This window comes from Numenius arquata, chromosome Z (assembly GCF_964106895.1).
Source record: "Numenius arquata chromosome Z, bNumArq3.hap1.1, whole genome shotgun sequence".
NCBI classification, from domain to species: domain Eukaryota; kingdom Metazoa; phylum Chordata; class Aves; order Charadriiformes; family Scolopacidae; genus Numenius; species Numenius arquata.
In genome coordinates, this window is record NC_133616.1 from 23,909,219 (window position 1) to 23,936,488 (window position 27,270).

Below are 27,270 nucleotides of genomic sequence, written 5' to 3' on the forward strand. Positions count from 1 at the left end.
CAGTACTTGGATGACAGGGGTGTGCAGGGAATCATCAAAGAGGTCCAGGAAAGAGTGATGTTTCACTGGATGATGCTGTCTCTTCTGGATTAATATTTAGTGTGTATCCAAGCTTGTTGTTGATCTTGCTTTCTTTCATTGGTCATGGTCTTTTCAAACTGATGCTGTGCTTTTCTGCTTCAAGTGATTTTATGCTATTCAGTAAAAATGTTTCGCCTTTATATATTGTATTGTGTGTATGTGGTAAGGTTTTGGCAGCAGGGGGGCTGCAGGGGTGACTCCTGTGAGAAGATGTCAGAAGCTGCCCCTGTGTTGGATGGAGCTAAGTTCCAGCTGGCTCCAAGATGGACCTACCACTGGCCAAAGCAACATAGGTAGCACCTCTGTGGTAACATATTCAAGAAAGTGTAAAAGAACTGCTGCATGACAGTAGCCAGGAGAGAGCAGTGGAAATATGTGAGAGAGACAGCTCTGCAGACACCAAGGTGGGTGAAGAAGGAAGGGGAGGAGGTGCTGAAGCAGAGATTCTTCTGCAGCTGGTGGTGAAGACCATGGTGAGGCAAGCTGTCCTGCTGCAGCCCACGGAGGTTTACATTGGAGCAGACATCCACCTGCAGCCTGTGGAGGACCCCACACCGCAGCAGGTGGATGCCCAAAGGAGGCTGTGACTGCATGGAGAGCCTGTCCTGGAGCATGCTCCTGGCAGGACTTGTGGCCCCGTGAAGAGAGGAGCCCACACTGGAGTAGGTTTGTTGGCAGGACTGTGACCCCATGGGGCCCACACTGGAGGAACCTATTTCTGAAGAACTGCACCCTGTGGACAGGACCCACGTTGGAGAAATTCTTGGAGCACTGTCTCCTGTGGGTGGGACCCCACGCTGGAGCAGTAAAAGAGTGTGAGGAGGAAGGAGCAGCAGAGACAATGTGTCATGAACTGACTGCAACCCCCATTCACTGTTCCCCTGTGTCTCTTGGGGTGAGGAGGTAGAGAAGCCACATGAGTGGCTTGATGGGCACCTCACAGACAGCCAAGGTCAACCTACCACATAGGTACAGTCCACTGTTGTTACAGTGTGGATGTGGCAGAATTACAACCTTTGTTTTGCCCTAGCTTCTCCACTATTTTTTTCTGAATATTGATTAAATGCACAGTGCTCTCTACTTGTTACTTGACTGGCTTTTAGCACGTGTCAACCACTGCTTGGAACAGTGAAGGGCTGATAGCTGTAATTAAATCAGACACTGGTAGTAGATGCTTTGTGTGCTGTCTGATCAGTCGGGGAGCGGTAAACACGTATCTGGAAGTAGAGAACCCTCAATTCCAAAATCTAAGGGTTGATTTTTTTTTTTTAAATTTTCTTTATTGGATATTTTCTTTATTGGCCTTGAACTAGTGTCTTAATACCCCTTGATCACTCTGGCCCTGTTTATCAATTCTGAAACTTTCGTGCTCCAAGTTATTCATGGTCTCAAATGGGATAGATTATATAAACTTGTATCTATCTAGTTATATAGATAGACAGAAAAAATAATATGAAGCTTTGACATAGATATATTAAATAAATTGCATACGGTTTTACAGCAAAACATATTTCACTTGTGAACTCTTTGTCTCCCTCTCTTTTTGATCGTACTGGTTAAGCACTACCACTGTACCATGCTTATATAGACTACTGTACTTATATCAGAAAGCATTTAATTTTCTCACAAATTTGAGACTTCACAGAATAATTAGCCTTCATCCCCATTGAACCCGTAGAGGAAAACCTGTCTGCATAGTCGTTGCTACCTTCAGGATATGGGCAGGTCAATAGGTAACATTTTCCTTTGTCCCATTTTGTGTAGTTATTTTGGAATTTGTTTCTGGTTACTGACACAGTTAATGTATATGAATGAGTGAAGACTATACTTGCTGAAATCCACGTATCTGTGTAGTTTAAACCGCTCATGTATTTTTGAGTTTAGTACAGATATTAAGGCGTCTCTGATCCTTAGATGTGATCCTCAAATAAGCTAGGAAAAGGAAGTGTGACATAAATGCTAAAAATTATTCATGAAGCAAAAAAAAAAGAATCAGAAATTTGATAGTTTATAACTACCAAACATATCAATTTAAACTAGGTATTTTTTTAACACCTTTTTTTTGGGGTGATAGATTAAGTCTTCACAAATAGAACACAGAAAATTCTCCATTATGCCTTCCAACTTTTGAGCCTCTAATGAATATAAGGATAAGCTTCTGATTATATGGTTTGCCCTTCCTATTCCTTCAAGAAGTAAAAAAACCCCAAAACCCCAAAACTATATGAAGATCGTGATTTTTCTTCTGTTGGGTGTAAACACTAAACATGAAAGGCTTTAATGATTTAGGGAACAAGGGGGTTTTGTTTGTGGGTTTTTTTTTTTTCCCCCCTCCTCTGCGTTCTTTAGTAGATTTGCCTCTTAAAAGTTTGGAGTTGTTAATTGGTGGAGAAAAATAAGCCATCACGGTGCTGTAGATCTGCAAAGCAATTTTTTTGATTTGGTGCCTTCAGATGATCTGATGTGGTATATTATGAAACTAGGATTTTTCTGCTTGCCACACTTCCCTGTTTTGCGGGAAGGGAAGCAATGCTATACTTCATGTTCCCTTCTACCTTCTGTGTGTTAACCCAAACTATCCATGGAGAAGTTCTTATTTAAAGCAATATAAGAAAAGCACATGTTCTGTGTGACATATATTTGCCTGTCTTTGGTAATTATAATAGTGGACTCTCTTCTATAGTACATCCTTCCTTTCCTCTGTTACAGTTTTTCTGCTTGGGCAACTGACTACAAGACAGATGGACCAGCAGACAGACAGAGAAGGGTGTGCTGACTGTATATATGTGTGTATGTATATATGTGTGTATGTATGTACATATACTTGCACTTCTCTCTCAGACAGGTATCTATCAGCAGAGTGGTGGTGTGGAATAATTTTCTGCAACTATCCTGCTGCACCCATTTCCTAGTATTGGCTGCCCATCTCTGTTGTAGAACCACCAGTACTAAACAATTTTTCATATATGTGTAGAAGTAAAATTTGAACAAACTTAAGACAAATTTGAACTAAATCACATTATGTGGTTTCCTGCATTTCCTTAAATGCAGCTCTCTTGGTTCGTTCTGGTTTTTCAAGCATTATAATTAGATGTATGCTGAAGTTGGTCAACTCATTGGTTTTGGAGGATCATTGTTTATTTGATACTTAAATGGGTTTGACTATTTTGGCTTGAGATGTGAGCTGTGAGTTTAGGTACTTTAATTGACATGATAACTGACTGGAGATATGACCCAACACTGTGATGTTGTCCAGGCATTTATTTACTGCTCTGTGTTTACAGTGCTGAGGATGAATGTGATCTTAAAAAAAAAAACAAACCACTAAAAAACCCCTTCCTTCCACAACCACCCCAAAGGCTTAAGATCTCTATTACAAAATAAAGGCATAAGTTAGGAAAACTACATATGTGTGTTTTCCGTTGTTAGGCCATGAGTTTTGTTGCTTCAGAAACTTTTGAGACCTGAGCAAGTATGACTAGCTATGAAGAGAACAGCCACTGAAAAAGAGAGGGCAAACAGTGTAATATATGCTCTTTTTGAGAGATTTGAATGAAAAAAGGTATCTTACTTTGACGGGAACCATGTAGTGAACTTTTTTGTATTCTGGAAGCCAAAATATAATTCTCAGAAGTTGAAATGACTGGATGAAGTGAACTTACTGATGGCTGCAGCTAGTATGATACAGGTGTGTCTTCCCCTTCCAGACTTCTGGTAATCCACTCACAGGTACAACCTCTGCTTCCAGTCCTTGTTTCCAAGGGGTACCTTATCCTGCTTATTCTCCTGTTTGAAGAGCCTGCCGTTGATGCTTCTTTCAAGTGGAGTGTTTCTCCACTGCTCTGCAGATCTCTGAAGTAATCACAAAATGACACTATGTTTATTTTTGTTCAAAGCTTTTTCATTTGTAAATGTTAGCCGTGGAATTCCCCTTGTGCCTTCACGACAGTCTCTGAGGCTTGGAGAAGGCTTGGGTAGCTCTGACCGGGTGAGCCCATCAGCTTCAGTGACATCCTTGGGTGGCTGTGGGTGGCTGGAGGATGTCATGCTGGAGCCTGTTCCGGTGGAAGAAGCTGGAGGAGGTTACGCTGTCTCTTTTGCTGGCTTTCCCATTCTGTGGAAATCCTCAGTATGGAATATGCAGTCTCTACACTCTTTGGATTGCAATACAGTTACATATTTTTATTTTTAGATCACTTCTTGTTTAAATAACATGGCTGGAGTTTTATGGGAAGTATTAAGAAGTTGATAGATAATCAACATTGTAACAAAATCTTAGCAACATTGAAGCATTGTTAAAAAAGGAAGTCGTGACATCCCACTTTCTAATTAAGAGTTTTCTTCCATTCTTTTAATGGATGAGTGAAGAATTTGAGTTTGTCAAGCCTGAGTGATAAGTTGTATTTCTGTTTAGTGAAAGCACTGAAGTACAGCAGCCCCTCGACATTTTGTCATATAAATTAAACATACTGTGAAGTACTTGGCAAGCTAGGTACCCACAGAGGAAGGTCCAAGTGCATGACTTCTTGTCTCAGTGAGAGGGGTCTTGAAGCCTGTGACTGCATATAGCGCAGTGGCCATGGTATTTTGTTTTCTCCCCGTTATTACTAACATACTGTCTGAAAGTTGAAGTGCAGTCTGCTGAAGATATCTGAAAGGCTTTTTTGGCACTTGGAGAAGAAAGTTTCCAGTCACCAATCCAGAAGTTGAAATATAATTTCTGCAATTTTGAAAAAAATGGAAATTAAAAAAAGCATATTTTAATTCAGATTGTTCACAGTTTGAGCAAATAAATATTGCATGATCTTTTGGAACAGTATGTATTTTTAGATCAGTTTCCTGAGGAAATGAAGCTTACATGATCCTGTTGTCTGTCTGCACTTACTGGTCCTTCCTGAAAAATTTTTGAGCCTGTCATCTGATTTCAGCCAAACTTGAAACTTGAGGTGACATTTTGAAGATGATTGTTTCTGAATTTTGTGAAAATTGCTTGCTAATAAGAGGAAAGAGACCTAAACTTGTGCTCTTGCTGAGGAGAAAAGAGACAGAACATGGCTGATATACGCCATCAGTAATCAGCTTGTCAGTTTGCACCATTTAGGTTTGCCGTCTGCTGCTGAGTGGGAGTATCCTAGAAGCCATGGAGAGGGGACTGTTGTAGCAATGATCCAGTTTAAAGGAAGAAACATACATTTCCATAGCAAAGTGAAGTTTCCTTAGTTCCAGTGTGCACAGGAAGATGTATTGAACTGCATGGAGTTGCAAAAAGAAGTTACTTCTTTATCTGTGCACTTGGAGACATTTCCTTTTAAACTTTAGATAGAACAGTTGGTAGAAACCATGCTGGTTCTTTTTGTTGAAGGATTTCAAATTAAGGTACATTATTTCATCTTATCACCAAAAAAAAAAAAAAAAATTAGCTTTCCTATAGCTACATTTTAATGCTCTGGTGGATTTTAATATACAGGGTGGATTTTATTTTGTGAAGCAAAAATATCATCCCAGTAACCTTTATAAAGGCAGGGATAAGCTATGTTGTAAAAACACAATTGACACTTCAGAACTGCTGCTTCAAAATTCTTTACTTCTGTTGAATGTAGGGCTGTGTTAGCAGGTGACAAGTTATGAGCTAAATTTTGGCTCCTGGGGTCTGTAGGTGTTTTAAACACATTTAATGCCACTACAGATCTGTTGTGTTTAAAAGGAAATAAATAAATTCTCTCTCTCTAGTATGTGTATACACACACATATACGTATACAGGTATGTTACACTTTTTTATTTTTTAAGTATTTAGCAGCCAGGGGAAGTTTGAAAAGGTGCCGGTGTAAGTATTTTTGAAGTTGTCTTGGCTTTTAAATTGACCAATTTCTGTTTTACAGTGCCTGAAAATGACAACAAAGCGGAATTTGTTTGTGCGGCTGGTGCCATGCCGCTGTCTGCGTGGAGAGGAGGAAACAGTCACTACGCTTGATTATTCTCACTGCAGCCTGGAACAGGTGCCTAAGGAGATTTTTACTTTTGAAAAGACCTTGGAAGAACTCTATTTAGATGCTAATCAGATTGAAGAGCTTCCAAAGGTATGTGGGATGGTTTTCCTTTTAGTTCTGTTTATTAGCTCTATTACTTCACCATCATTGTAGGAGCTGAGATAGTGTCTAGCTTTCTGCTTCAGCTTTTAGGCTGCAGTTTGCTAAATATTTTTAAGTAAATGTTGGTCTTGGAAGAAGCAGCCCTGGTAGAAGCAATGTTTATGTGTTCCAGCTTGACAAGTTTGCTGCATGAATTGGGATGAAACTGCTTAAGCAAATGATCCAGCCCAAGCAAGGTATATAGAAGAAGCAGCAGGCTAATTTATTTCTGTGGCAGTGTCTGCTCAAAGTGACTAACTGCATTCAACAAATTGTGGCATTATTTTGGATCTCTGATAACACATGAAGGTTAGAAAAGGCGAGATTAATGTCTTGTTCAGATCTCTGTGCCCACAAAAGATAGCTACAATCCAAAGTATCTGTTCACATGAAGTCCTGCTTTCCTCTTTGGTTTGTCACTGAAGAGACTTTCTGAAGTCTCTCAAATTACTTTAGTTCAAAAACTAGAGATCTGGAATGCCACTTCAATTACTACTTTATTATGGAAGGCAATATTTGTTCATTATTCTGAAATTTGAACACAAGACTACATGCTGAATTAACAATATACTAGAGAGAAGAATGAAAATTTGTGCTAGTGAGACTTTTTGAGTGGTACAGAGTGGTCACTGCAATAGAGTTGTTTCCTCTCTTGGTGGAATTAAAAATTACTAATTAGATAAAAGACTTAATCTTTAAAATTTTGTCACAGTTGTGTAGAAATCTTCACTGTCATGCAGGACAACTGTAGAATGCTTTTTTAGATTTCTGGAAAGTTTGCTATAACCCCTTAAGGTTTTGCAGGTTTGGATTTTTTGAAAGATAAGTGAAATAAGGAAATGAACCAATTTCAGGATAGTAACTGGACAGTTATCAGAAGCCCTGGATTCCAGTAAAGCTGACTTAAACAGCTGGGTGCTTTTGAAAATCCAACCTTAAATGCTCCTGAGAAGCCATCCATGAAAATCTGGGGTTTTTTTATATTGAATAGAGCTAACAACATATAAGTTAGAACTAGACATTTTGTCAAAGTCTGTCATAGTTTAGAACTTTCACTGTTGTATTCTTGTCTCTTCCCAGGCAGATATTTCTTTACTCTAGACTTAGTCACTTGAAATTTTAGTACCTTGCTTTTAAAGACTTTTTATCAGCCTTTGAATTTTTTTCAGATGATTTCAGAAATTCATTCCTCTCTCATTCTTTATTGGAGAAGAATAAAATTTGAGTGCTTAAACAGAATAAAATACCTCTCTTGGCCAAAAAGAAAGGAAATCTTCTACACTCTTCTTGCATAAAATGTCCCATTTCCTAAATCATAAGAACTAAGCAAACACTTTCCTCCCAAACTCATAGTTCTCTAAAAAATTGAGTCTATGACAGACTGTACTGTAGTGATCAAATGAATGCATGTTGGCATTTTAGACCAGAATAAGTGGTTAGTGTACTTTGTCTTCCTTTTCTGTTACATGCCATTTGATTTCATTTGTCATTTCCTATATGAAATCCAATTTTGATATGCGAGTAAACTGAGAGGTGGGCAGTCTACCACTTGCTTTAGTCTAGTCTAACATTAAATTATCAACGCAATTAGAAAGAGTGCTTGAACATAGATGTTTTGTTCCTTTTTGCTTTTCTGTGCTGAACTGCATGGACCTGTAATAGCCTACACTAGCTTCATGCTAATGTGTTTGTGTGTTATAATAGGTCATCCGTATAGGCTTATTTTTGAGAAGCTAAGCATTCTTTTCAGCTTTTAAGTAACTTCGGTCATTATTTTTTGCTACCCTTCCAATTTCCAAAGAAAAAAACCCCATATATAAATTCAAATACTGTAAAGGAAACAAGCAGAGAGATTACAGAGTAGTAAAGACATAGTAAAAGTGTTTTATTTAATCATTTGACAAAAATTGTAATCTTAAAACTATCCATAGAAGATCTGTAAGGGAAGGCCTGTAATGTTTGAAATTATCCGAGCCGATTTGAAGCCAGAGTTTCAAGCTGTGTATGCCTTTCCCCTAACCCAAGCTTTTATTTAGTCTTTCAACTCTGAAAAAGGCTTCTAATTAAGCCATCTCAGACGGAGGGTGCGGTACTTATTAGGCTGTCTCCAGCTTCAGTAAGAAGCCTGGTTAAGACATTCCCACTCTTCCCCTTTAGTCTTTGCCCCTGGTGGTGTGTTCTTATCCCTGTTTTGCAATTTGCTGCCCTTTGTATGGCACAACTCAACTGGTTTGGGACTATCTTATCAACCTGACCACTGAAATGGCCTGTCAGTGTGTGTCGTTTTGTTTTTTTAAATACTCCCAATATTTTCAGAACTCCAGCATACTTCAAAAATTGTTTCTTACAGTATAGCTCCCAATTTAGTTGACTGGCTGAAGCTAGGAAGCATGGAAGAGAAAAAAATATTGTAAGATACAATGCAATAAAATTTGAACTCGTAAAGAAGATCAATATCTACTCAAATCCTGTGTTCCAGAACTATTTGACTTTAAAAAAATACATCTCTTTTTTGTTTTTTTTTTGAAGAAACTGTAATTACCTCTGTGGTATCACATGGCATGTCTATTGTGGAAAACATTTTGCGATGTTTGCAACATGATGTGTAACTACAGGTCTCAGTTTCTGAGATACGGGAAGGAATTTCTAGGAAGTGTTAAGCATAGCAGCTGGCTTGTGACCATTTGCAGTTTTTTGCTTTCCTAAGCATTGTAAACTTAGTCAATTTTGAATAAAACTAGTTAAATAAAGTTTTTGTATTCAAAACCTGCAAATAGTCTGGCCTTCAAGCTGTAAGGTCAGAAGTTTAAAGGGATTAAAAACAAAAGCTGTGTAGAGGAAACTAAGAGAAAATCTCATTCACTTTTTTCTCTTTCAATAGCAACTTTTTAACTGTCAGTCTCTGCACAAGCTGAGTTTGCCAGACAATGATCTAACCACATTGCCAGCATCCATTGCAAATCTCATTAATCTCAGGGAACTGGATGTCAGCAAGAATGGTAAGTCACTTCAATTATTATATTGGGGTAGATAAAGGGCAAATCACCATTGACTGTACAAAGACACTAATGAAAGTATAATTTCTAGAAGCTACACAGCTAGTAAATTTTAGATTACTACTCTAAACCACTGCTTAACAAAAAGGTGCTCTTTTATGGTCTGGGTGTGATATCTAATTATATCTCTCAAATTTGCCCTTTGAGATTCATTACTGAAAACTGATACTGTAAAGTATTTTGTATTCCCTCATGCACATGCTTGAATTTATTACTTCTAGCATCTTTCCTCATGTTTCACTATACTGAAGAATTTGCACAAGAATTTGTAAAATTTTGCTAGATTATATTATTATATGTTGTTTCATATGAAACTTGTTTTCAGTTTATTTTAATGAGCTGTCTGAAAATTGTAGTAAGACTTGGCTGCTTTGCTGTTCTGCTCTGGAGATGGTAACCTCTGTCACATGGGGAAGAGTGACTATGGACAATGACTGGTTCACTTGTCTGACTTGTTAAAAATGTATCATTCTGTGTGAGTCAGCCTTTTATAAATCACAAAATGTTGTAAGCCACGTATTACGTGCATGGGGTCTTATTAATGGTGCTACTTTGGCAAGTTGGCAGATCTGTGCAACTGTGAGGAAACTGAAATAACTTATATTGTCATCAGACGTATTTGTGTGGCTTATGTGAGCAAAAAAAAGATTTCAGTCATGCTAATTCATAAGGGAAAAATAGTCTTGTCTCACTAATTCAAAGTGAAGTTAGAGGACCTCTCCTTGAAATTATGTTTGAAAATAAGAATTGCATGCCAAAGATTTTATCATATGAAATTCATTGTTTTATTTGGACAGCTAGCTAATTATGACTCCACAAAGTTAAGTTCTGTTTTATTAAGAAAGTATTCCAGTTGTTGAGGTGTTGGCATTCTCCTTGATTGTCCATTGTAGCCCAATCTGTACTTAAACTGTTACTTTATTATTTCTGCCTAATGAACGCAGCATTTACTGTGATAAATTGACCTGATTATCACTGCTCTGTTCCTGGTACAAGTAGATTAATAGTCTGTCTTAAAGAACACTGGCCTTAAACTTTCATACTGACACAAAACAGAGAATCATCTTTTTGTCCTAGACTGAACTGTTGAAAGGATTAACTGTTTCCAACACAAGTTCACATGCAGAAGACTTAAAAGCAGCAAAAGGGCATTTGAATTCTAGTGCTGGCAAATTCCTTAGCTTATATACGTAAGTAGGCAGCTGGTCACTTACCAGCTAGAGAGTTGTCTGTCCAAAATGGTGTAACCTTTAGCTAAGCCTTCAGAGAGTTGCTGAAAGAGCAATTGTTCCTCTGAGGCATATAAAGAATTTAAGGAAGCAATAGCTGAACGATACACTATCCCAGTAAAACGTGAAACTCTGTTTTCTAGGCATTGTTTTGTTTTATTTTTAACACCTTTCAAAGAAATGACAGGGCACAAGCTTATTTAAACTAATGTCATGTGCCTGTTCTCAATCTTATCACGGTTTGAATAGCTTCTCTGCCTAGTGTTGCATATCAAAAATAGTCCTGAGGTCACATGCTTGTTTACTTGGGACATCTTAGAATCGTAGAATTGTTTAGGTTGGAAAAGACCATTAAGATCATCAAGTCCAACTGCAAACTTAACACTGTCAAGTCAACCAGTAAACCATGACCCTCAGCTCTACATCTAGATGTCTTTTAAATACCTCCAGGACGGTGACTCAGCCACTACCCTGGGCAGCCTGTGCCAATGCTTGATAACCCTTTCAGTGAAGAAGTTTTTCCTGTTATCCAATCTAAACCTCCCCTTGTGCAACTTGAGGCCATTTCCTCTTGTCCTCTCACTTGTTACCTGGAAGAAGAGACCAACCCTCACCTTGCTACAACCTCCTTTCAGGTAGTTGTAGAGAGCGATAAGGTCTCCCCTAAGCCTCCTTTTCTCCAGACTAAACAATTCCAGTTCCCCCAGCTGCTCCTCATAAGACTTGTGCTCTAGACCCTTCACCAGCTTCATTGCACTTCTTTGGATGAGTTCCAGCACCTCAGGGTCTTTCTTGTAGTGAGAGGCCCAAAACTGAACACTGTATTTATGGTGTGGCGTGACCAGTGCTGTGTACAGGGCAACAATCACTTCCCTAGTCCTGCTGGCCACAGAGGTTATTTGTATTTCTGATACAGGCCAGGATGCTGTTGGCCTTCTTGGCCACCTGGGCACACTGCTGGCTCATATTCAGTCAGCTGTTGACCAACACCCTTGGGTCCTTTTCCTCCAGGCAGCTCTCCAGTCACTCTTCCCCAAGCCTGTAGCGCCACACGGGGTTGTTGTGACCAAAGTGCAGGACCCAACAGGCCTTGTTGAACCTTGTACCATTGGCCACATCCCATCCGTCCAGCCTGTCCAGATCCCTCTGTAGAACCTTCCTACTCTCAAGCAGATCAACATTCCTGCCCAGCTTGGTGTTGTCTGCAATCTTAATGAGCGTGCACTCCATCCCCTTGTCCAGGTCATTGATAAAGATACTAAATACAGCCAGCCCCAATACTGAGCCTTTGTCTCCCACTATTCCTGAAAGCTTTATGAAACTCAAAACAAATCAGGGTCCTGGTTTGTCCCTGTTGGTTGAGGTAAGAAATAGTGCTGTTTCTTATGCAATAAATTTGGTATTATTTGAGACTTCATTTTGTTGACTTAAGTGCCTTTCCCTTTCTGTTTCCCTGTTCACTGTTGCAATCATGGAACATTTTTCTCTTGACAGCTGAAAGCCTATTCTCTTCCCTTGTGTCTTCTTTTCTCTTGGTAGGAATTTACTGCTCAGTTTCCCACTGCCCAGAACTGTTCTGATGTGTGTCTATAATAGAGCCAAATAGGAGGGATTTTCCAAGATAAGCAAAACTAATAAAAATCTCTGATTCTTCCTTTTTCTTTGTTAGATGCTGAAAGAATACAGTGTGGAATGTGGCAGCAGGGGGCTTTGTGGGAAGCACAGGGATTGCTTTCTCTTAATTTATTTTAAAAAAATAATTAAATTACTGGGGATTAATTACCAATCATAGTGCCAGATGATGAGAGATGCTAAATTCTAAAATGGAGTTTGTTTTCAGATTCCTTTGGTTGTGGCAAACGAAGGTGATAGTTCCTTGTATTTTTCTTGTAGTATTGATATACCATAAGAGTTTTCTTCTGATGTGAGTGGAGTTAAATCACGGAGTGCAGATGCCTCTAGATCAAATATTCATTTAGTTTTAAAGGTTGCATTTTTGAAAGAGTAGTTAGTTAAGACTTTAATTTTCAAATACCAGCATACATGAATATGATAGGATTTTTCTGTAAGATAGTTGAGCAATTTGTGGCATAATCAAATGTATTGACCAGAGAGACGTACTTAATTTTCTAAAGAGCTGATACAAAATGAACAATGAAGCTTCAGTTCCAAAATGTGTTCAAGTTACCTCATGAATTGCAGAGTTTGGCTCACAGAGATCTGTTGCACAGGAGAGCATCCAGTAGATTCCAAGTAGATCTGTACACACACATGTATGTGAGCATAATATTTGATGTTTAGATGAAAGATCAAAATTGCAGAAATTCTTTAAGGTGGCAGATTCATTACATATAAAGTATTAGTCCAAGGAGGATCTTTATGATGTCTTACTAGCTCATAAAATGTCTTGCCTTCTTTATTTCAGATTTAAATGTGTCTTAATTTCATATGTACAATATATAAAACTGTGTAGTAGAGACACCACGGATGTGCAAGTGCAGACACTTAAGAATATTTAATAATATTGAGTCAGAACAAGGATTCACGTTAGTCTAGTGTCCTGTCTCCAACAGTGACCAAAGGCAGAAGCCTAGGGAAGATCGAAAGCCAGGAGCCAGGCATGTTTCTCTGTATGCTCCTAATGTCCAGCACCTTCTGTTATTGGGTTTTCTTGAGCCAGGCAGGGTGGGGTTTTTATTTAGTAGTCTTCATCTGACTCCTTCTCTGTCAATATATCTAGTCTTTGCATGAAGTGATGTATATTTCAAGGCACGTGCTGAGTTAGGGAGTACAAGCCTCTAATGGTTGTGTGTTCTGGAGCATACAGAAGTCTTTGTACAAGCGTTTGGTTTGGAATGTCTTATTCATGCTGCTGAAGTGGTCATGGCATAGATCCATGGCATAAAATATCAAACTGCTGCTATATGTACAGCAAGCATGGAGAAGAGTTGGTTTTAACTCTGCCTTTAGTCTTGGCAGTAGGCAATAAATTCTGTAGTTTTTTGGAAGTAGTGAATGCATCAGTTGTCCTTTTATGCTATTTTAACTTGATTCCCAGGGCTATTGTGAACCTTTAATATCAGAGGTATTCCATTGCTTCTTTCCAGCTATGCTTCAGCTTTGAAGCTTTTACCTGAAGCTTGATACTATCCTAGTCACAAAGACAAAATGATACTTGAGCCAATGGCACAATAAATAAACTGTGTTCTTATACCAGAAATTGCATCCTGCATTGTAATGAGCATCAAGAGATACCCTTTTTTCCCAGTCCTGCTGCATTACATCCTAAAGAGAAATTGCAGCATACAGAATGTAGGACCTACGTAGAAAAATGAGTTTTATTTAGGAAGCTAAGGGAAAATCATAAATTTTTTAATCCTGTATTGCTAAGTTATTTACATATTGACATGTACGGGGAAAAAAAAACAGTCCATAATGACACCCTTCACCCCTAAATCTGTCTCTTCCAGGGTTTATTGTCCTTTCAGGGACAGTCATTTCCTTGTGGCTCTGGGGATGCCAGCCTTAGCCTGCATCTAGGACAACATGGAAGGCTATCAAGGAAATACTTTCACCTCTTCTTTGACGAAGGGGAGAGCATCGATGTACAGTCTATGATGGCACATATAAATGCACGGAAAAGTTGGCTTTACAGGTTCCTAGAATCAAGTTATTTGAAAGGCTGAAGCACATGATGATGTGACTGCCAGGGAAATCAGGCTTCCTTGGAAGCCTGGGAAATGGGCTTGAAATTGCTTGTGCTTGTGGAGTTCGCATAGCGGGAAACGGTGGGATGGTCTATTTTTCCCTGCTTGCAGGTGGTGAAGGAAAAAGATTGAATTTTTAAGTTCTATATTATTCAGGCCTCTGGAGGATTTAAAGAGAGAGATTAGAAAATAACTAGCAAGACCAAAAGAAACATGGTGTTTTGGAAATAAGGGTATCTTCAATAGTCTGTGAAATATTAAGGAGTAGTTCTCTTTCACTGTGATGTTACAGCAAATTTAAACACGTCAATTTGTCAGTCTGTATTGCAGGGAACCTCATGGAAAAATGCACAGACTAAAACCAAGAAAACACACACACACAGACCCCACCTCCAGCCATATCTGCCTATAAAACTATTTTAAGTAATTTTAAATAATTTTGTTAACAGATGCACATTGAAATCAAATATGTTTTCTTCAGTGTTTTAGAATCATCTGCTGATTTGGCAAACTAGCTTTAGTACACTATCTGCCAGAACTTGGAGAGTTGGAGAATGAGAATTCAGGAGAGTATCAAGTCTTATGCTGCCCATCTGGTGCATTTAGGAGTATGGTTTTTCAAGGAATTGAGAATTATTCATAGTTGATTGGAAGACAGATCCAAATTTTATTTCCTGCAGGGAGAAGTAAGAGAGGAAGATCCTGAATACAAAAATAACTTGCTGTGAGTTTGCTATTTCTCTGCTTATGCTGTGAGGGTGGTGGGTAGGGGCAGACAGGAGCAGAGATTTTATATCATCCATGATAGTGAAATAGAAGAAAAGATAATTGATCTGCTGCTGACTACTGAGTCTGTGGCTTTACTATAATGTGTCACCATATGGAGGTCATAAATTGATCCTAAATGTAGGCAGCTATTCTATTTAATGTTCTTTATTCAAGTGTTTATAGTACTTTTTCTTAAATACATTGTCTGTCTTATTAAAGATAGTGAATGGGATCTGTCTCTGCAGAATAAAATGATTTCTGTGTGTAAGAGAGGATGCAAACAGAATGGAATTTCAATGCAGTTAAGGTCTTGAATGTGGAATTTGAGTGTACGTATCTGAAATTCTGAAATAAGTTTATTACAGATCTCTTCCTGGACTTAAAAAATTTTGTAACACAGAAAAGGCATTGTAAAATTAATTATGGGTTTTTTAGAATGTTGATTTGAATGTAAAGGCAGAATGTACCTTTATTTTTGTAAAGGGATGTGTTTGAGTGACAGTCATCATGTATCAACCAAAAGTGACTGGACAGAAAACACTGCATTTGCAGCCCAGGGTGGGAGGAGTTGGGAGGTGAAAAAGCAAAGTAGCTTTACATGTTTATGTTACACGTTAGTTGCAGGTTACTCTGGTGACTCAACAGCACTCCAGCCGTGAATTAGGCATAGTTGAAAACCACCTGAGCCTAAGTAATTTTCCAAACCAGCATTGTGAACAAAACTGCTGCCCACAACCTTCCTAACGTACCACATTTTGCAATTTTACCCTGCCCTGGCATGTTTAGATTTATGTAAATTAGCGCGTCAGGCATATCTTCAGCAAGAAGCAGCATTATTTGCTGTCCTCTTTTTCTAGAGTGAAAAGACAATTAGGAACCTGTCTTGCTACTCACACTCCTTCTCCTTTGCATTGTGTAAGGAACATAGCTAGAGCAAGCCTTAGAGACACCTTACTCTAATTCTTCAGTTTGAGGATGAATGCTTGGAAGACTCTTGCAAGCTTGCTGGAGTATCCTAGCTATGCCAGTGCCTGTGTGTAAAAGGCATGAAAAAACACCTACAAAACGCCCTACTAAACTGTTGTCCTGTTTTCTATGGCTGCATGAGCTCTGATAATTTAGCAGCACAAGTTATTGTTGTTGGAGAAAGTGGTGAGGAGGCATTATCCATTCAAACAGATCAGGAGGCTAACGTACAGCATAAAATAGGATTCATTGCTCTTTGAACCTCACAGAATTGGCACAAGTTTTTAGCTTTCAGATAAAGAACTTAAACTTTTTAATTTCACAAGTGGTCTCAAAACAAAAATTTTAGAAATACTAAAATTGACTCAGACTTCTAATACATTCAAAGTTATAAAAAAGCAGTTTATGTATTAATGTTGCTGCTCTTTCCACATGTGGACACTTATTCTGCAAAAGTGCCTTTTGTCTTAATTGTGAATAATAAATTGTTACTATATAAAACTTTGTAGTTAAGTACCCACCTCATTAACAAAACGAGCACCAAATATATTACCAATACTGTATTTTATTGTAAATATAATTATATTATAATAATTATCACAACAAATAAGAGTACGGTTTTCTTCAAAACTCATTAGAAAAGCTTAAAAATCTCCCTGTGGAAGTATTTCCTGGGGTGTTTTGTTCTTTTTCTTTTTTTTTTTTAAATGAAAACACTGTTTACCTTGTTCCTGTCAGATCTGTAGCTTGACTGACATTTTTGGATTAATCATTACGTGGACTGTATGAATGCTAGCTATTTTCCCTTAAAAACTCCCTTCAGTCTTCCAAATAAAGATTCAACTTCCATTTTTCATTGTGTAAACTCAAGAAAGGAGTCCCCCGCATAGTCATAGCTTACAGCCCTGCAAGTGGCCATCATTAAAGGGAGGACAAATGGGAATGGAAACTTTAAAATTTTCAGAGTGTGTAGAACTGGAGAAAAGAACTTTGTAAAGTGAATATGGAGAGCCCAGTCTGGTTACTAAGCTATAAGCAGATACTTGCCAAGTACAGTCACTTCAAAGAAAAATAAGGAAGTCCAATTGAGTTTGTTTTCAGAATTCTGTAAACATTTTGTAAGATTTTTAATTAGTGATTTATATTTAGATTCCTTAATAAAAGCAAAAGTTTTTCTGGGAAAAACTTTTCTTAGTCGAAACTAAGTGAAGAGAATAGAGAATGAAAAACTATATAAATATATTAAAATTGGTGTTTTATTAAATCTGTAAGAAGTTTAATGATGATAGGTTAATTTTGAGTTTTGCTTCTTGAGAAAGGTAGGTTTCTTCCATAGGTCTCCAAGCTTATTTATTTTTGCCTTTAAGAGACAGACAGCCAGGCTTCTGTAGTACTCATACACAAGGAAAACGAAGCTGCAAGGAATTTTACAATTCTGACAGTCTGAGAGTGCAAGAGGAGTAACTGATACAACATACGGCAGGTTTCAAAAGCTTTGGGGTATATGTTTGCAGAACTAGATGAACATATATTTGCAGTAGTTGCTCCTTTCTCTTGAAATGATTGATTTTATTTATTTATTTATTTTTTAAGATAAGTTTTCACTAAATGAGCCAGAGACTCCCAAGCTGCTTGGTAACAGCTAGTACACTGAGTACCAACTTGTGCACATGTACACGGAGGCCAACCTTGTAGTGAGTTGCAACCCCAGCTCTGAGCATGAGAGTGTTGCTGCTGCCCTACAGCCTGGTCAGGCATCTCATGGAAACCTGAGATCCCGGTTCATCTGAAACCAGCTGTGGCAAGGGATCCTTTAAGAATTATGGAAAGTGGAATGAATATTCAAAAGGAAGGATGGATGGATGAGTCGTCATTGTGCAGTGAATTGACTGGACTCTAACACACTGCTTACTTTGAGTAATAAAAAGTAGTACTTTTGCATTCAGAAGGTTTGCAGAAATCCCACATTAAAGCAATTTATATAAATATATAGGAATACAAACTGGTTGATACTTTAAGATTTCAGTTTAAAATTATAGCTTTTGCAAACAGATTTTATGTAAACTTTGGGAGAAATGTGGCATGTATTTTTGAGCTCTGAAAGTATTTTGATTGCCTTGTTTGATCCATATTGGCTCGAAGGACAGTTGTACCAGAGGCCTGAGTGGAAGAACAAACAAAAGCTGCTCATTTTATGGGGAGCTGCTTTCAGACAGGTCCCAATAGCTGCTTGCCCTGGTTGAGACCAGGATGAATAGATTAGCTGAGGGAAGAATGTATGTAATTAAGGTTGCTTTCATATTCATGCAAGCTGAGCCTATCTGTTTGCCCCTGTGTTCTCTGCATTTGTAAGGGTGCAGTGTGGGATGGGCTGCACAACAGGCTGTAGTTTCATTTTGCAGCAAGAGGACTTTTTGGTGTGCTTGTAACTTGGAGAAATTTTTTTTTTTTCCCCTCACATTCCCCACAAACTGAGATCTATCTGTAAAATTTTTCTGGGGGGGACATCACCCATATGGCTGCCACACATCTCATGTTTTTAAGTTATTGTCTTTGTGCTTTTTAGGAATTGATCCAATATCATTACTTTTTTTTCCTTTTTTTTTAAGCTTGTTTAAAAAGTTTCTGTGTGAGATGAGGAGGAACTTGGTTTGGAGGCACTGTCACTGCTGTACAGCAGTAGTGGTTTCAGTAACTTAAGTCTGAGCATACTAGTTTTAGCATTTGATTGGGAAGAAAAATCTGACTACATGACTAGAGTATGAACAGCAGAGCAAGTCCCCATCTGCACTTGGGCTGAAACAGCATACTGAGGTGTTAGCTTTGGGATCCATTGCAGTGAGGGATTCTGCCAGCAGTGGATGGGACTTGCACAATTTTCTGTAAATTCAGAATTGTCAGTATTTAAGAGAAAAAAATCTTACCTGATGGAGAGAAAGTTGTCCCAGTTTTGTCTCCTGCTCTGCAAGTTATGTTTTCCCTGGTGATCGGAAAGGATTGCGCTATGTAGGGGAGGAGATGAGTGTAACTCCAGATGGTGAGTGGGACCCCAATTATACTTAAAATTGCCTTAATCCAGTCTAAACAGAGAGAGGGACATTTTTGCACATTTACTCTGACAAGCTGTGCCAAAACAATCATTGCTCTCCGGGGAGTTAGAGATCAGGCAAAATTCCATGTTTCAGCCGTGTTATGTGATCCAGAACTGAGGCTGATTACCTTCAGATTTGTGGCCATTGACCCTAAATCCCTATATGACCTCTTTGATTTGCCCTTTGGGCATGTGCTGCAGCTGGTCTGGGATCGTGATTAAACACAGGTTAGGCTGGTTAGCTGGCAAGGTTTTGCCAAGTAGAGTTCTGAATGATGAATGCTTTCTGCTTTTGGCTTAGTCTAGACAAGAATTTTAGATTCCTCTTCCCTACCTTACTGCCAAATTTTCCTTAACAATCTTACAGCCCCACCCTCTTTTTTTTTTTTTTTAAGTGTTGGTTTTGGTAGAAACTGGCCAGAGAGTTCAGAAGTGCCTGAAATTTGGGAAAACAGGAAGGAAGGAATGGGCAAGTAAATACTAAAAGCTATTACGTAAATCTCATTTCTGTGGGAAACTGAACTATAAAAAGAACTTTGCTCTCAATTTGGTTTGGATCTGGTGGTTAGAATTAAAGATTACCAGCAAATTGTATTTTCTCCTGTTGTGCTCTGCAAATGGTCATAGTCCACAAGTGTGATGCTTGCTGTTTTCCAAAAAAAATACAAACTATGATCTGTAAATCAGTTACAGCACTGAAATGGCTTTGGGATGATGGTTGTTACCATGTAAAGTAGGAAACAGCAGGATGAAGAACCTGTCCATATGATGCTTTTCAAGGAAGTGGGATAGGGCTGCAACAGACTGGCTAATGCCCAAGTTATCTGTTGCACTGTCTTCTGTAATCCTTGAGTATCTGTGTGTAAAGGAAGCAGTAAAAAACCTGAAAGAAAAATAGGAATTAGAAAGCAATGTGGATCTCAATTTGCAGTGTTCAATTTGACCAGATGCTCTTGAAAGGTGGGAGTAGCTATCAAATGGATTAATTAGCACAGTGTTACAAAATAAGTGTGGAAAGGTGTGGTCATGGAGACCCTTGAGATTTGCTGAGCTTCTTTAATGGGGAAGAAGATTCAAGACAATAAGGATAGATGGAAGGCAGAGAAAGAAAGAAGGAACAGATCCTGCTCTTTATAGCCCTTTGTCCTTCTCTCATCTCTTTTTCCAGTGTCTATCTGCCTTATTATTTGCTCTTTCTTGCTTTTTGAATTTGCCTTCTTTCTAATCCTGAATTCTAATCCAATATTAACTGTATGTTTTTAGTATGCAGGAGGAGTATAGCTAAGGAAAAGTGAGTATCTGAAGGCTGCTGTATAGCCAGTTGGTAAATGCAACTTCCTATCAGATTAGGTGACTGCTTCTCTCTACCATGTTTTTCTCTTCTGAATGTGTACTACAACAAACAATAGGTACATTTCATGCTATCATTCCCAATTTACTGCTTTTTTGAATGATGGCTGCTATTTACCTACACTGAAGTGTTGAGTGATGTTGGTAAAGTTGATGTGTACCATAACAATCCTGGCTCTAAGAAGCAAAATTAAATTTATGGCCTCCTTCATTGTTAGTTTTCTTGTATCAGTTGAATTTCTGTTGTTAATTTGTTGTTAAAACTGTTGCTGTCTCTTGCCCGAGGCATAGTCAAGTAAGACTACTGCAGAGTCCTCCGATTATGTACAAAAGCATGCTGATTTAACATGTCTGTATTTGGTTAGCTAATATTTTATTTGGCTGTTCTTTTGAGAGTAAGTTTACATTGACATTCTCCTCACTAGCAGATGTGCTGTGTGTTCTGTTTTCTGGGGAGTTATCACAGATTTAAGTCTTCTGTGCTTCAATGAATTCTTGACACAGGCAGTGGAAACTAATATTAATATTAAAAACATGAAATATAACATATTGGACCAGAGCAATGTTTCATCCAAAGCCTAAGCCAAGGCCAGTAGTATGACCATCTTTCAGAAAAACTATGTTTAGAGAATCTTTCAACATGATTCAAACTGCAAAACTAATGGCATAGAGTGAGTCCGAAACACAACTCTGCCTCCAAGGAAGAGCTTGGCAGTGGTTTACTCTCGTTAATGTAGACACTTATTTTGAGAAGGTGAAGATTTATCATTAGCAATAAAGAACTCTTGATGTACTTTTTAGACAATGGAAGACTACTTCACACAAATCGCCCATAACTGCATCTATACAGGCCTCTTACATGCTAGATTTTTGTTTATCTGCCATGGCTGTGTCATGTTAGATGCTTTCCATCCATATGTTTGGATATTTTTGTTTGGTAAAAGAGGCTTCTTGCTGCAACTGGAATTAAGATGATGTATATTTAAATTTATTGGAAATGTGTTTTTCTTAATACAAACATTATATGACAGCAATAGGTAAGATACGTTTCTAGTCTTTATATCATAGTTTTCTGATATTTCTTTAAACCTGTCTTTGGACTTGACAATATCACTGTTGCTTTCCAGAAATGAAGCTTCATTACATTATAAGTATTACCTTGTAGTTTTGATTTCAAACTGTGAGAGCGATAAAGTGAATTGAATCCCTTGTCGTTGTCTTCTGCTTTAACTCCACTCACAGCCCCAGTAAACTTCATGGCTGGAGCCATATATATAAAGCTGTATTTTTATTTATACTTATGCGCATATACATGAACATGCATGGCAGTAAACCATTAAGTAGTCAGAAATCCTGGTGTATATTAGAATTTATGGTTCAATTCTTCCTGGTCCCCTCTGTTTCTATATTTTATCATTCTTGAGTTCAACAAGCTATTTCCCAAAATGATCCATGATACTTGCAGGTATTTAGACATCTGGATAACTGTGCTTTTCTTGCCTTTCACCTCTCAGTAACAGAATACAACCCCTGGTATGAGTCAAAAGTAATAGTTTCAGCCATTTAGCATGACAAATACTTTGTTCTCAAGAAAGACCTAAAAGTCTGCTTTGACAGAAATGGTGTTTCTACTTAAGTTGAATTTACAGACAAGTCAGCATGGTGACTTTGCATCCAACATTACCAATTGACTTAATGTGAAAGTATGTGTTTTGTGACTACTTTTCTTGTCAGGTGGTATTGCCATCTCTTAAGTCCTAATGTATCAGGTCAGTCTTGTTACTGCACAAACATAGAAAGAACCAAACTCTTAAGCTAGCACAAGAAATTGTGTAATTTCTTATGTAAGTAAAAACATTACTTAGCAGCTGATGTTTCACCACGTTTTTTCTGATTCGATTTTTCTCAGACCAGATACATGGAGAGATATTAACCAAGTCCCACTTGCCAATCTGAATAAGACACACTACTCTTGTCTTTCTCTCTGCAGCTGGACTGTAAGAGTGTTAATGTCTCTTGGAGCAGCATGAAATTTCACACTCTCACTAGCCTAAAAGCAAGCATCCACAGCGTACAGTTCTTTCCTAGTGGTCTTGTTGCCTGGGTTCAGGCTGCCCTCTCCGTACACCTGATGAAGCACTCCAGAAAGCAGATACAATTGCATGCATTAATTGAAAGACAGAGCTAAGATTTCTTTTACCTGGAAAAAGACAGTTGTTTTAAAATAATTTTATTTTACTAGTATATTGGTTTTTCTTGGAAAAATAGTGTATTCTTAATCCAAGTGGAGGGATTGCAGTATGAGTGGTTGTTAGGAGGAGTTATATTTAAGATAAAAACACCTATCCCAGGGTATAAGAACAATGTGATACATTGCAAAAGTAACTGCAGTTGTGATAACCATGGTTCTATTTATTTTTATGGTATACTAAAGATTGAAGTGGAAGTCTTGGGAAGTAGAATGATTCAGTGTTGTGGTGGATACCTGTCTTGTTTTCAAGGCTTGTTTTGTCAGTTTCTGATAAATACAAATTTGACAGATAGATGGGCTGCAAATTTACTCTGTTTCTGGAGATAACCTTGGAAAACTGATTCCTTATTGTTTTAATTATCAGACATAAGTGTGTCTGCAGCATTTTTTGTCCTTCCCTACAAATAATCTGAAGCTAACAGCAAACATACATCACATTTTGGAATATCTCTTCAGAACCATGAATGCTGTAAGCATGTGCTAAAATTTGAAGCCTTACCATTTCACCTGGATGTCACACCAGCCATGCATTTGACAAACAGATCCTGTTGGATACTTTTTTCTACCATGCGTATGAATGCCTTTAAAAAAATTAATAAAATATTGGGACTGAGGGCATGATCTTAAGTACATTAAAAAGTACAAGTACTTTAATATTTGGTAATGAGTAGTGGGGATCGTTAGTGTACTGTGTCTGTAATGCTGCTTGGTGAGCTGCCTGCAAAGCTGCAATATGAAATTCTCTAGGAATGGAATAGTAAAAGAACTGATATTGCGTAAGAGTATTTCTTTAATGAAAACTGTATGTAAAATGAAATAACAGAGAACCAGTCCACTAGTTGCTAAATGAATTTGTTTTTGTAGCTAGCAGTTTTATGTGCATCACTTTTATGCCTGTGAGTCTAATAATTTAAGACTGTTTCCCTGCCTCTCCCTGTATCTTGCAGGCATACAGGAGTTTCCAGAAAATATAAAAAACTGTAAAGTCTTGACAGTTGTTGAGGCCAGCGTAAATCCTATTTCAAAGTAAGTTTGTCTTTCTTTTTAAAATGTTTTATATTTTGCACAAACACTGCTGAGTCTCAAACTTGCTCCAGACATGTTCCAGCCCCTGGAGGCAGGGAGCAGAGTAACCCGAGACTTATCTTCATTAACCTCATTGCACTGTGATACAGTATAGCTATGTCATTGAAGTATTTTGCCCAAGTTAATAGGATGTGTGGGCAACCCTGCATTATACCATGTGGCTTTCTCAGCTTTAAGTCCATCATTTCTCTGTGAATGTCGAGAAATATGCAGAGAGCTTACTTTCTTAATAACAATTAATTTTACTCTAAAGCCCATACCACTGTTTTTCAAACTTAGCTTATATGAGTAGATTTCCCTTTCACCTTCTATAGTGCCAAAATTAATTTGCCAGAAGTAGCACTGCCAGAGATACAAACTTTGTGCAGCATAACTCTTCAGGGGAAAAGAAAGGTGTTAGGTTTTAATTTATCTTACTGTCTCTAATGAATGCCTCCTCCACATTAGGTACCAGGAGATCACAAATATATAGCAAGACTACATTTGTTGTTTGTAGTTTTTATTGCCTGAAGATATTGTCCTCAATACATAAAAATAATTTTGAAACTAGTCTTACAGAGAACAAGTATCTAGTGCAATTTTGTAGAAATTCTGCTACCATCTTAATGTTATGAATACGTAGAACTTCAATTCTATACTGTCATTTAAGAAAATATGTCTTAATGTCCTGAATATAAATGGAACAAAGGCAATACATTATATTTTATTTCTATATAGGCTTCCAGATGGATTTTCACAACTGTTAAACCTAACGCAGCTGTACCTGAATGATGCTTTTCTTGAGTTTTTGCCAGCCAATTTTGGGAGGTAAGTTGAATTTGAAACTTAGTATCTGCATTGAGTTTTAGACCTCTGTAGAGCAGTTTCTGCAGCTTCGCAAGTGAAGTGTAAACTGGAGGAGGGGAAGGAGTGTACATAACCAATCCATTTATGCCACATATTAGTCACAGAAGAAAACCCAAACTGAATCTTTGTCACCATTTTTTAATCGGGCTTTCAAAGGACAGACAGAATGCTTATAAAGAGCCAAGAAATAAAACTCATTTACATACCTGCTTTTTTTACAACACAGGCCTTCAAGACCAGTATTTCTGATATACTGTTTATCATTTAGCTATTGGAGTAAAGCAAATAATGATATCTGTAAGTCCACTTGTCCTCTTCTGGATGCACCCATTCTTCATGCACATGTATAACTTTCAAATTCCTTGTCAGGAGTCTTTCTGAAAGACTTAGTATATTGACAGCATGCTGACTGAGCAAAATTGTTCCATGTAATAGCTTAAATAGAAGAAAATACAAAATCTCTTGAAAATGGATTAAATCTTGGGAGCAAAAGTGAAAAAATAATATTGTTAAAAGGAAGACTCCTAGATGAGCATAGTTCATCCTGTTCTCCTTAGTATGCCGATTTAGCCGTTTTTGCTCTTTTCCCCCTTCTCTTCACTCTTATTTTATGCTCTCTTTCCTAGATTGTCACTCTCCTACTCCTCCACCATGTTCAGCAAGCCTCTCTTTCAGGAAATATGGCTATTTAGTCAACCAGGCATATTGCTGTGTGAAAGCAATTGCTTTAGGTGGTGTGATTGTAGTTGGGTCAGCACATTTTACAAGAGATTAGAAAAGCACCCAAATCGAGTGCTGCAGAAGTTTGGCAGATCAGGAGATGTACAATGGAAGATGAGCACAAGTGCAGTCCATTAGTTACCATTAGTTTATTAGTCATCTGTGATCAGAGTTGTTGGCCTATTCTTCTCTGTCCAGTTATTAGTCTTTCCCTGATGAACAATTAAAAGCACCAGATCTGTTACACACTCAGCTAACAAAATAGCTGCTTATGATGCAGGAACATTAATTATCGTGCTTGTTTCTAGTACAGAAAGTTTATGTTTCAAAAGCCTTCGTTAAGGCTGAAGAAATGGAAGATGCATAGTCTTTGCTTGTTGGCATTTTAATGATTACCTATACATTTTTCTGTTCTGTTTTTTAATAGTCTAAGCAAATGGCAAAGTTTTCTTAGTAAAAAAAGGGCAACGAGGACGATTCAAGGATAGGAGCATCTCCCTTATGAAGAAAGGCTGAGAGAGCTGGGACTCTTTAGCCTGGAGAAGAGAAGGCTGAGGGGAGACCTTATCAATGCTTATAAGTATCTGAAGGGTGGGTTGGAGGAGGAGGGAGCCAGACTCTTTTCAGTGGTTGCCAGTGAGAGGACGAGGGGCAACGGGCACAAGTTGGAACATAGGAGGTTCCACTCAAATATGAGAAGAAACTTCTTTACAGTGAGGGTGACAGAGCACTGGAACAGGCTGCCCAGGGAGGTTGTGGAGTCCCCGTCTCTGGAGATTTTCAAGACAAGACCCACCTGGATGCAGTCCTGAGTAACATGCTCTGACATGCTCTGGGCAATCCTGCTTCGGCAGGGGAGTTGGACTAGATGATCTTTATGGTCCCTTCCAACTGCAAAAATTCAGTGAAATTCAGTGAAAAACAGGCACTACAAATGAAATTGAAGACTTTCAATTGACACAGCTGGTCTTATAAGTGGTTATCTTAAACATAGTTTAAAAAAGCCTCATTCTAATTTTTTCTTTGTCACTGTCTGCTTCTATAATGCTTTATGTTTAGGAAGATGGTGAAGTCATTCATTACTAATAGCTTGAGAATAAATCAGTTACTGAAGCTATCTTGAAAGTCAGTTCTCCAGTGTAGTGTTTCTCTTAATAGCTATGAGGAATTCAGCCTTGGTTTTTAAAATACAAATACTGACTTGCAGCATCCTAGCTTGTAGCTAGGAGAATGAAACTGAAATTAAGACTTTTCTCATCAGCTGTTTTTAAATTAATTCAAAGTATTTATATCAGTTTACCTGCTAATAATGGTATTGCACAGAATAAATACTATTCTATAGGAAGATAATGTTTAGATCAAATAAATTAGAAAACAATGAATTGGTAAAATGTCATTTCAAACTAAGGTTCAGATGCCTTTGACGTGGAGTACATCTGTTCCGTAAGTGATCAGACTGCTCTGCCACCCCATAACTTTACAACTAGGTATAAAAACCTGCTACTGCAAATAGTCTTTTAACTTGTACCTCAGAATATGGGAATATTTTTAAAAAACAAACAAACAAATAAAAAACTCTGGTAGAAGCTTTTGGGATATTTAGAGACTTATTGGTTATTCCCTTAAAGAACAAGCCTTCAGTTTCTTCCAATTTGGGGCATTAGTTGTTCTGTATGTAGCCTTACAGCTATTACTTTTCATTACATGGGATCACATTAAGTAACTGAGTTCTGTTGCTTGCTCTCACTGGCAACTATAGGGAATAATGCCCCTTTAAAACTAAGCCAACACCGTATTAAGGTTAGCAAGGTACTTATGATCCATGTGTCACGGTCTCTGTACCAGGGGTTTGAGTTAGAAACCTAGTTTCCCACATCAGTTTCTCTCTGACTGTTCATATTCATTTGTTCCATGGTTTAATTGCTGTCATCTCTCATGAGTGTTGTCCCCTATTCTCTCACCTGCTGTTTTTGTAGTGTTCTCATATGCC

The 27,270-nt window shown here is 38.0% G+C and overlaps 1 protein-coding gene across 7 annotated transcripts in view; it reads left to right on the forward strand.

Annotated features, from left to right (window-relative positions):
• Nucleotides 1–5,967: 5,967 nt before the first annotated feature.
• The window catches only part of ERBIN (erbb2 interacting protein), a 67,408-nt gene continuing 46,105 nt past the window's right edge, over nucleotides 5,968–27,270 (forward strand). For all 7 annotated transcript variants that reach the window (XM_074166486.1, XM_074166489.1, XM_074166487.1 and 4 more), the window contains exons 1-4: nucleotides 5,968–6,159; nucleotides 9,092–9,209; nucleotides 23,576–23,654; nucleotides 24,432–24,521. In XM_074166486.1, coding sequence (XP_074022587.1) covers nucleotides 5,971–6,159; nucleotides 9,092–9,209; nucleotides 23,576–23,654; nucleotides 24,432–24,521 — 476 coding nt within the window. In that variant the 5' untranslated portion in view covers nucleotides 5,968–5,970. The remainder of the gene's footprint in view (nucleotides 6,160–9,091; nucleotides 9,210–23,575; nucleotides 23,655–24,431; nucleotides 24,522–27,270) is intronic.